This window comes from Centroberyx affinis, unplaced genomic scaffold (genome assembly GCF_046629955.1).
Source record: "Centroberyx affinis isolate AG114_WGS23_722 - 3 ecotype Tasmania unplaced genomic scaffold, CSIRO-AGI_Caff_v1 ptg006470l_1, whole genome shotgun sequence".
Classification (NCBI taxonomy): Eukaryota; Metazoa; Chordata; class Actinopteri; order Beryciformes; family Berycidae; genus Centroberyx; species Centroberyx affinis.
The window spans coordinates 80,857-92,382 of record NW_027283279.1 but is presented as its reverse complement, the minus strand read 5'-3'; the positions used below and the strand labels follow the sequence as shown (position 1 = coordinate 92,382).

Below are 11,526 nucleotides of genomic sequence, written 5' to 3'. Positions count from 1 at the left end.
GGAACCGGGGCGCCCCTGGCCTCCAGATGAGCACTGAGATCCCATGTTCACCCCCTGGCCCTCCGACTGTAACGGGCAAAATGTAGTAGGTTCCCAAACCCCATGATTTAGAGATTAAACAAACCCACTTCTCACACCACTCCCTGATAGGGATCAGCTCCAAACTGTAACAAGTCAATCGTAGTTGGCCTCAAAAACAAACAGAAACATAGTGCCCAATTTATTTAGTCCACAACTCTAGGTCTATTTTTAAAGAAGAAGTGTTTATTATTTACAATCACAATCTTCCAGACTCCCAGTTTTAACTCTATCTAAACCGAGGGGACGTCCTGACCTCTCTAGGGTCGTGTAATTCAGATTGCGTAAAAAGTCAACAGGGCTACTCAACTCTGCAATGGAAAGGTTTCAGGCTACCAGCTGTACGCAAACTCAAACTTTAGCTGCTTTGCCTAAGGTTTCTCTATTGTAGGATGTCTCATATACTGGCCTTAAAATTCCTAAGACTTTTAACTACAGTATCTTTACTATTGCATGTATGAATATGATTATTTTAAGACTATTTGCACATTGACGTCAGAACAGGAACTGAATGATCTTTACGGATAAACAAAACGTAGGAATGTCTACTGTTGAATCCATTATGGGAAATAGTAATGCATTTGAATATAATGTATATATTGAATGGGCACCTGGTTTTGTTTCATTGCTATTTTATTTATTTGTTTGATCGATTTTGTTAGTATGGACTTGTTCGTTGTTTCAGAGAAATGTTGCCATGTTTTCAATCAAGATCGTTTATACTCTTAAGATGGTGAATGGCATTTGGGAGAGGCACATATATGATGATGAGTCTATAAATTATTACAATGCAAGTAAGATGTATGAAGCTGCAGTACACTATCAATGTCACTTACATTCCTGGGCATCACTTGTCTTTGCTATTGCACATATCACTCAAACACCTATAAAAGTCTAAATGGGCACAGAGAATGTAAACACAATTAAGAAGGGAATGTTAGTTTTGATGGAGAAATTATTTGCCAAACTGCTTGTTTACATCCACTCATTCTCATATGCACAAACACATGCAGCACATCCAGTTCTTCAGATCCAGGCATCAGAGAATGTAAGCTTGCATGCCTTTGCACCTCTAGCACCACCTGGTGTTTCCAACCCAACAGATTGTCCTGTAATTCGATTGTAGCACGTTACTGATTGTAGCATCCATACACTCACAGTCCTGACACTGATCTCACGCCGTATGCACCTTTGCCTAACACTGCATTAAGTGTGTGTGCTGCAGTTTTACAGTTGAGCACTGATCAGATTTTACCAAGGCAGATCCTCAGGTGTCCCTGTGAAGGCAAGTCCCACCAGTCACACACTCATCACTCCATGTAAAGAACGTGTGGTGCGGTCCTCTGTATTTCTATTGTGTTCCTAAAGGACTCACAGCTGTAGCAACTGTGACATGATGTCATTCTGTTCCTGCACCGCTAGTTCATGAGCCGATGATGAGTTGGACGCGATGCAGATAAGCAGTGACCTGCTTCTGTTCATACAGGGTTGATAGGAGCTGGCTTTTGGAACTACTGGTTTACTGCTTCCATGTCTCACAGGTATCTTTATCTAGTGTTCTGTATATTTTGGAAGAAAAAAAAAATATCACAGCATGATTGAAAAAAAATGAAAAAACAAAAAAATCTATGCAAGTGTTGCATGAATCCTGATTGTTTCTTTTTACAGTTAAGTATTTTAGTAATGCATTGATTCTGATTCTCCTTGTCTTGTAGTGATAGTCTTGTCTTTGGGGCTATTCACTCTGTGAAATGCATCAATTCACCCCTCCACTACCAATACTCTTAAATTGAATCAAGCTTAAAAAAGAAAAAAAAAGAAATGAGCAGAATGCATCAAATTATTTATCAATAAAATATGAAATTTGGGAGGTTTTTCCACAATATTGGGTGGATAGATGGATGGACACTGGTTGACGCACTTTTAAATCACTCTAAAAACGTTCTCTATTTCTTACCCCAGATCAAAAACATTTTTGAATTTATGTGAGAAAGGAATGAGTGACTTATTCCATGAAGCCCTGCATGTCTTAGTTCACTAATTAGCTATTTTCACTGTATTTTGGCAGAGTATGTTTTTCAAAGCGGACCAATTTAGTAATTGATAAAAAAAAAGTTGAGGTTTTTCGATTTATGAAGCACAATTTTTACAAGGGTTATAATTTAGTTTCCTCTGTCTTATTCTGTATGCAATACTAAGCCTAACATTGAAAAACTTAAAACGCCTTAGACCATCTGGACTTCCTCTTTTGTGTAAGTAGAAAAAAAAAAAATTGCACTATTTTTTTTTTTGGGATGGTTGCTTTGTAATGCAATAACTGCACTAAATATAACCATGTATCCACCAGACTACCACAGCGTGCTAGCGTGACCCAACACGCCTCTTCCCTCTATTTATCAAAAGAGATAGCAAATGTGTAAAAACTGAGACATTTCCTGCCTGATGCTGTATAGAATGCTTTCTATTTGAAAATAGATTTACAATGCTAAAGTAAAATATGACTTAAGTGAAATAAACATGACATTTTATGTACTTTTAATATTGTTGGGGTCCTTTTGTGTTTCACTGCAATGCACTCAATTGGAAATCTGTGAGTACAATGAACAGCTGTGGTGCTCGTTTACAAAAGTTTTGTTCTATCAGCTCCAATATTATCTGTTCAAAAATTAACTTTGGTCAGCGTAGAGCCACACACAGGGGTTATGGACACCTGCACAGAATATGGATGCCAATATCCAACTACTGATTATTTCAACAGACTCATGAGTGGCTGCCAGTAGTTGTCTATCAAAATCTGAATAGTCAGATATACACACAGGTGAGAGGTAAAAAAAAAAGCCCTTCCGGTTGTGATGTGCTGTCTACAACGCTAACAAAGTGGATCATGAGTAAGTTATTCACGTGTCACACCATATCAAGACAGCGATGGCATAAGGAGACACAGATGCAGACATCTCTCAAATTTGCTGTATTCACTTCATACAAATGTTAATGTTTAAAACAACAGTGCGTTACAATTTACTCTGAAGAAGCATCTGACATAATCAAAAATAATGGCTGTCTGAGAAAACACTTCTTATCTTATTGGTCTCTTTAAACAGTCAGGAAACTCAAAATATGGGAACTGAAAATTGAAAAATACACAACATCGCACTACCGCTTGTCTATGCTCACATCTTGGCTGGTATTTATCACATTGGATAATTGACTGTCTATGGAAGGATAGCATTTCTAAAACATTTCAGAGTGCAGATCTAACAGTTATATCTCCAGGGCCGGTATGAATGAGAATATTCAGGCTCCTGCTCAGTGATCCTGGACCAGCACTCCTGTTCGTGAGAACATAAACATCCACCATCGAGTCCACTTTTATGCATCTTTGAACTGTGTAAAAACAGCCAAATCCACATACAGCGACTTTAACTCCCCACCTTTGAGCCTCCATCCCCAACACACATCCAGAAACAATGGTCTGATTTCTACACCAACACTATATATATGCCCTTTTAAGGCCAGAGAAGAAGAGTATTACCCAAAGACTGGCCTGAAGACATTGAAATGTTGACATTGACAGCATTTGGAGGCAAAAGGAGAGAGAACAGAAGATATACAACACAAAGACCAAATGCAGAGTGTAAAACAGAAATGCATACTTCTGTATGGATATAAAGGAGGAACATGATAAAACAGTCTGAAATCCCGGTGTGTGTGTGTTTACTGCGTAGGGTCCAGAGTGTACAGGAAGAGCTTTGCTATGTCAGGCGAAGATGGTCTCCTCTCGTCTCTTCTTGGTCAGGATGGTTCCAGGCTTGTGCTGGGCGTCGGGGTGGTTGGTCAGCTCCGGAGGGCAGGTGGACACCGGGCTCTCCAGGATGGCCTGCTTCAGGTCGTAGAACACCGACGAGTCCTCTTTAGTCAGGAAGGTCATTGCCACACCGCTCTTACCAGCACGACCCGTACGACCGATACGATGGATGTAGTCTGCAGGGCGGAGGTAGGTAGGGGGAGAAGAGGGGAATATTAGTTTCTCGCCGGTGTAAAGGAATAACACGAGGAAAAACACAAGGGTACAGCAGAGCACCAACAGTCCCACTAGGGCTCCCCTTCTAAATTTAGAAATGAAAGTCACTTTGGATAAAAGAATCCATCAAATAGCAAACAGTGATTTATATATTTATGGTTTCCTAGAAACAATACTCTTGTCTTCATTCAAGAAATAACTTATAGCTTAACTTAGTATCTACAAGGTAAAGAAAAACAAAATATTAAAAAACCACTGCAGCTCTCAGCCATGAGCCAGAGTACAAGGCCTCATACCTTCAATGTTCTTGGCCATGTCGTAGTTAAGCACCATGGAGACGTCCTGGATATCGATACCTCGACCAGCCACGTCTGTGGCCACCAGGATGTCTTTGGCTCCTGCCTTGAGATTGGAAAGCGCAAACTCTCTCTGCTCCTGGCCTTTGCCACCGTGCAACGTGCAAGCATTGTACTGGGTGAAGTAAGAGAAAGAGATAGGGGAGAAGAGACAAAAGATTGAGGTTAAAATTTTGCTGTATATTTTCAGCAATCTGGAAATCCAATTCATTTACAGATATCTAACAGAGTCTAGTCCAGAGTGACTTACTCCCATCTTCTCCAGAGACTTGGCCAGCACATCGCAACCCTTCTTCTGGTTGACAAAGATGATGATGGGAGGCTCGAAGCCACGTGCCAAAACCTCCAGCAGCTTCTTCCTGCACCACACATAATCCAAGACGGCTCAGTAATTAGTGACAATTTCACAGACACAGACTGCTTGATTTGGGGTCTACAGTGTGTGCTTGTGTGTGTGAGAGTGTGTTTGTGTCCGCCTTACCTCTTCTCTCCCTCTGACATGAGCAGGACCTTCTGTTCGACTCTCTCATGGGGTTTGCCAGCAGAGCCGATGTAAACCACAGCAGGGCGTCTCAAGTAGCTCCTGGCCAGTCTTTCCACCGCTGCAGGCATAGTAGCTGTGAACATGACCGTCTGCAAGACACAATAAAACTCAGAGTTTAGAAATACAATGAACACACCTACAGCACCTAGAGAACAATCTTGTTTGTAAATGTTGTTTGTGAATGTTTGTCATATGAACATACTTGTCTGTATTTATGTTTTCCAGATTCAAAGTTCATCATCATTTTCTCTGGGTCCTCTGCCTCGTCCGTGTCTGGTTTCTGATTGGTCACTGGGATGTATTCTAGAATCTTTTGGACGTCAGGCTCAAAGCCCATGTCAATCATACGATCAGCCTCATCAAGGACAACGTAGGTGCAGCGGCCCAGGACCAGGTAGCGGTTCTCCAACACGTCGATCAGACGACCGGGGGTGGCAATCACAATCTGTCACAGAGGGAAATCATACAGTTGGTGTATATGTGTATTTTTCATGTGTGCATATTGTTGCTCTGTAAATGTGAAGGAAGGGTGGGCCTACCTGCCAAGAAGAGCTGCCAACTCACCTACAGCAATTTCATTTTTTTGTGTGTGTTTGAAATTAACTTTTTGGCTGAACTGCCAAGGGCTAAATACCTGCTAATAGTCATTTTTACCAGCCAAAAGTAATAATATACTTTTTTTTTTATAGAAATATGTCACCCTAACCCTTTTCAGCACTATTTCATGTATAGAATCAGGTACTTTGTATTAATTTAAAACTTACTTATACAATGGTTCAAGTTTGTAATTCACCATGAAGTGCAACAGAACTCAATATAACTGAGGCATTCAAATGTTATCATCTCAAAAATTTAGCGGCCATTGTGACAGGAGACCCTTATTGATCTATCCGCTATAGACAAATTTTACTGGCATTTGGCACCTGCTCATTTCGGATCCTGTGTGTCTGATGAACACTATCAGGTTAATTGCCAAGGCCTTCCCACTCCACCAAGAAACACTGGTGCACATGTTGAATGTCTCACCTCACAGCCCATCCGGAGACGGAAGCCCTGGTCCTCCCTGGAGATTCCTCCAATCACAGCCACTGTGCGGATGCCAAGCGGTTTACCAAATTTAATGGTCTCCTCTTCAATCTGCTGGGCCAACTCACGGGTAGGAGCCAGGATGACAGCATAGGGACCCTGGTCAGAGTCTTCAATCCTGCAGGAACAGACAGACGACAGAGGATTGCAGCCAGTGTTAGGCATGTTAGTATGCAAGTAAGACGGGATACAAGTTCAAGAGTATGACAAATGTTAAGATCGAACATGGAATGGGACATTATTGGTGCCATTATGTGTGAATATTATAGTCTAGGTCGTCTTGCCTGTCAATCTTTGGCAGGGTGGTAATCCAGACCAGTAGGGGAATGAGGAAAGCAGCGGTTTTACCGCTACCTGTCTCAGCCACACCAATGATGTCACGGTTCTGTAAACCAATGGGGATGGCCTGTCTCTGAATAGGTGTGGGATCCTGGATTCAAAGAAAAGAAAAAAAAAACACAGGTAAACATTTCACTTTGTTGGTCAAATGGGGGGAAAAAATCTGAGCATATGTTAACTGTACCTATATTGCTCCTAAATACTTGCATCTACATAGGTAAACAACGGCATCAAGGAAAAAAGATTTAGCCTTGATATTTCAATGATTCAATTAACTATCATGTGCACTATAAAACATCCAAGACATGTTCAAAATCAAGCAGCAGCCTCTCTCTCACTGGGGAACACATAAACAACGGTTAGGTTCATTTACTTTTCAAACATACAAAAACTCAGTTTCAATTTTCAATCAAATTCTCGGAGCAGATCTCCCCAACTCTGTATCCCTCTCATGAAAACTTCAGCATGGTGACTCAGAAAGCTGACCTTGTATCCACATTTGTCGATGACCTCCAGGATGTGCGGGGGCAGTGTGTACTCCTTCCAGTTCCTGATGGGGTTCGGGATCTTTCCTCCCTTGGTGGTGATGCTGTAGTCCTCCCTGAAGATACGCCAGTCCCTGTCCGTCATCTCATCCAGCTTCTTCTGAGACCAGTGTCTGTCGTCCCAGCGCTGCTTGGCTTCCTTCTTGCGCACCTTCTTCAATCTTGTCCTGGGAGGAGAAGGGAAAGGGGATTGGAGGGTGGGGTGGGGGCGGGACAGGGGTAACTGTCAGTCGACTGTTGAGTCCGACGGAGTGAGGTAGTGTTGTGCAGGGAGTGAGTCAATTGTAAATCCTGAAAGCCATAGACAGGGCTGATCATTTCTAGTGTCTGCGGTACTCACTCTTCTTGCTCCTTCTCTTCCAGTGTGCGCCTCTTCTCCATCAGGTCACCATAGAAACGTGACTGCTCTCTTTTCTGCTGCTTCAGGTCGATGCCAGCGATGAAGCCGCGTCCATACAGCTGCACCTGATGCTTTTCTTTGTAACTGGGAGAGGGATGGGCAACTTTAGGTTGGTTTGAATAGTAGCGATCCTCACAAAATACAAATCCTTGCCTAAATCAAACAAGCGAATGTTCAAACGACACAGTGTGTGCGCGCTGACTCACATTGGGTTGTAGTCGATCGAAGTGTCTTCAGAAGCGTCCCACTCAAAGACAAACTTCCTGTCGTTCAGGTGGCGTGTTCGTCGACGTTTCTTGATCCCGCCCAGGTAACGCTCCTGAAAAGATCAACAGTGTGGTGCTGCTTGTAAAAATCACATTACATTTAGCAAATTCAACTGCACTATTCGACTGTTGTTTTCTTGATGCATGTGGTTTGATCATGTTTTAGGAATCAGAGAAGGTCAATATCATTATAATTGATGTTTGCAATGTTTCCATAGCAATAGGTAACAGGTCAGTCACACATAACAACTTGTAAATATCAGTTACCATCAACCAAAACACACCAAGAGTCAAAGAAAAGCAAATCTGTACAACATCTCATATTGCCAGTTGCAACCACCATTACATCCGATCTATGCAATCACACAGTTTCTCTCAAGACGAACCTTGATAGCCTGGAGTTCTTTGCTTTTATCTTTCTCCTCTCTGATCTTTTGTCGTCCATCATCCTCTTCATTTCCATTGTTCTCTCGCTCCATCCGTTCTCTCCGCTCTCGTCTGTCTCTTTCCTGGGGATCCTCTGTAACACACAGATGTCAGTCAGGGTAAACAGACGCTTCTACAACAACATGCAGACTGTCCATGACTAAAACAACCAGACGTGATCCTCAGAGCCTGACACACACCCATCATTTTTCTTCCCGTTTCTTGGAACATCCTTCTCTTCTTCCTCTCCTCTTCGATCATCCTCTTCCTCTCCTCAGTCTGCTGTTCCCGCCGTTTCAGAGCCTCGGCTTCTCGCTCCGCTTTGGACAAGAACTTGGGCTGAGGAGGGCAAAATAAAAACGAGTCAGGGAATAGGAATCTTGGTCTGAAAAGGAAACAAACAGTACAGCTAAGGGGACTTCTCACCTTTGCCTCCGCTTCCTCCTCTGCCTTTTTCTTGGCAAGAAGCTCTTCCAGAGACAGTGGCTGGACCTGCAAGGAAGCAACAAAATACCAAAAGACTCAAACTAACATCCAAAGAAACAATGTACTGCTATGGGAGATTCAGCTGAACCCAAACCAAACCATACCTTCTCTTTCTTCCTTTTTTCATCTTCATCATCTTCTGCTTTTATATCCTTCTCTCTCTTTACTCTCGAATCCTTTGACTTGGGTGATGTACTTCTTTAAAGAGGAGTGAGAACTTTGTATTGAACAGGTGTAATCAACCACAAGCAAAAAAAAAACAATGTAGCAAAAACACATTAACTACACTAGTAATTGGGGCTGAACAATTTTGGAAAAAATATCTAATTGCGATTATTTTGACTGATATTGCAATTGCGATATGATTTGCGATATTAGAGGGAATGATAATTTTTAGATCATTATTCTCATTTTCATTGAAAAACATATTACAATGATTATGGTGTTATTTTTGTGGGGATCTGTACCAAACAAAGATGTTTTCTTAAGTCCGTAGAATATGATGTGTAAGCTAGGACATCTCTGCAGCACGACAATATTTAATTTAAAATGGTATTTTGACACATTTCGCCTTTAACAAATATTGCGCCTCCTGTGATTTGAAAATTGGGTAACACTTTATAATAACCATCATTAATAAATGGTAAATTGATAGTTAATTAAACTTTAGTTAATAGTTTTTTTACTGTTAACAAACAATGAAATGATCATTAATAATGTTTACTAATTATTAGTAATGCTATAATTTATGTTATTTTATCATTCGTTTGTGTAATATAAAATCATTTGTTTATAAATTATATATTGTATCATAGCTGATAAGAGACGGTAAAAAGGGTAAAAAGCTATGATACAATATATAATTTATAAACAAATGATTTTATATTACACAAACTAATGATAAAATAACATAAATTATAGCATTACTAATAATTAGTAAACATTATTAATGATCATTTCATTGTTTGTTAACAGTAAAATAACTATTAACTAAAGTTTAATTAACTATCAATTTACCATTTATTAATGATGGTTATTATAAAGTGTTACCGAAAATTGCAGTAGGCCATATTGCGATTTCGATAAAATTTTGATTAATTGTTCAGCCCTACTAGTAATGGCATCATTAAGACTTCAATTAATTTCATTGGCTCACAAAGCTCCCCATCTCACAGAGCTGTGTATTACAGCAGTCCGACCCCTCCCCCACACACCTGGACTTCTTGCCGCGATCCTTATCACGTCGATGGCTGTCCTTATCTCGGTCCTTACGGCTCCTGTCTCTGTCCTTATCCCTGTCACGCTCTTTGTCTCTCTCCTTGTCTTTCATGCGACGGTCTCTGAGAAGAAGATAGATACAAACAAAATACAATCAACAACAGGCAAACTGAAGCTTGGTCATGGAGTATTCAAAATATACTCGATCTCAAGAAGTCAACATGAAACATAACAGTCAGAGCTTAGTCTAGTCTTCTAGATGGGTTTGTGTCCTTAGTTACTGATCAGTTTACCAACCTGTCTGGAGATTTAGACCGGTTCCGTTCACGGGATCGATGGCGTTTGCGTATAGGAGGGCTTTTACGATCTCTGTCTCGTGAACGGCTGCGTTTCCTCTCTCTGTCCTTGGTCCCTGAGGATTCAGCATCTTTCTTCTCGGTAGAATCGCCTGCCATCTGAAAGCAGAGAGTAGTTGTGAGTTAAATCTGTCAAGACGATGTCTGCTCTTCTCAGGAAGGGTCTTGGCCTATCCGCTTCTTGTTTTGACAGTTAGGAAATACCGTGTTTCTTGAGGAAACCAGGTGAAGGAAACTATTTGCAGTTTTAAATGCTGCTAGTTCGTTGTCAGGCAGCAAAGTTAGCCTTCTGATAAAGCTTTGGGTTGTTCTGTTTCCATATCAAACTTCATCAGCAATGGTTAGAAAACACGACTTGTCAGATTAGGAGTAATTAACATAACAACATTAACATAACATAACAAACTAACTTCTGCAACATGAGTGCACTAACTCATCCAAACTGTGGGATGCAGCCCGCAAGCTAGCGCTCTGCGTTAGCTAACGAGTTAGCAAGCAAGCTAAATTTCTTTAAAAATAGCAAACGCCTGCCCAAACATACAAAACTAAAAACATATTCGTGCAAACCTCATACGGATCATAAATTATCTTGGTGAAAAGAGCAATACAAAACATGTAAACACATACCTTGATAACAACAACACACTACAGCGATTTCTCTTCGTTTCAAGAAGACGCCATATTGCCCGACATGAGCTGAGGCAAGACAGGATTGGTGGGAATCGTAGTGCTGAGGCTTCAGTGCGGAGCGGCGTCAAAGGTGATTTAAACTACACTTCCCAACAAAATGACGACTTTTTCTCAGGGCCCCCATTGTTTGGCACATGAACACCTAAGTGCCTGTCCAAAAATAATTTTCTGAGTCCGACTATATCCCTGCTATATTCCCTTTCGGGCACAAGGTGGCAAGCATGTTACAAGTTAGGACGGTACAAAATTTTAATGTTGATTCTAGCAACATTTTTATAGAAGTTTCAATAGTATATCAAGTATGTGGGTTGTTTAGAGTTGACAAATTAAAACGTTACATAAAGAAAGAAAACAATCAAAATCCCATAGACATTGTTTCTTTGGCATATGACACCTTTTTAGGCAATAAAACAGAGTAACACAAAACCTTAAACCTCTTGTCTTGTTTGCCACACCAAGCACCTAAATGTGAGGTGGCTGATGGAGATACATCTATTCAGCATTTATCAACTGACATTTCAATTGCACTATTTTGTATGGAATCTGAGTAAATCTTGATTTGGGATGCTTTTCCATAGCTGACCCCTTCAGTGTGAGATTACTGCACCTCATGGATCTCTGTGTCTGTCTGCATCATCCCATCTCACTAAGTTATCACTCCCACACCCCCTTGCCAGAGAGTACTAGTCAGCAGATTCTGGAAAGTTAATGGCTC

At 41.0% G+C, this 11,526-nt stretch overlaps 1 protein-coding gene across 2 annotated transcripts; it reads right to left on the bottom strand.

The window, feature by feature from the left end:
• Positions 1-3,031: 3,031 nt before the first annotated feature.
• Positions 3,032-10,818, bottom strand: ddx23 (DEAD (Asp-Glu-Ala-Asp) box polypeptide 23). 2 transcript variants are annotated; one of them, XM_071512723.1, is made up of 17 exons: positions 10,749-10,818; positions 10,063-10,220; positions 9,762-9,887; positions 8,652-8,745; positions 8,488-8,553; positions 8,262-8,400; positions 8,022-8,155; positions 7,576-7,688; positions 7,310-7,453; positions 6,911-7,136; positions 6,370-6,515; positions 6,026-6,203; positions 5,202-5,444; positions 4,937-5,088; positions 4,706-4,814; positions 4,396-4,570; positions 3,032-4,059 (listed from the first exon to the last, which is right to left on the bottom strand). In XM_071512723.1, the coding sequence occupies exons 2-17, from the start codon at positions 10,218-10,220 to the stop codon at positions 3,836-3,838; spliced, it is 2,427 nt and encodes an 808-aa protein (XP_071368824.1). In that variant the 5' UTR covers positions 10,749-10,818; the 3' UTR covers positions 3,032-3,835. The 2 variants fall into 2 exon arrangements, with proteins under 2 accessions (XP_071368824.1, XP_071368823.1); XM_071512722.1 differs by having other exon boundaries at positions 10,689-10,784.
• Between the last annotated feature and the right edge of the window lie 708 nt (positions 10,819-11,526).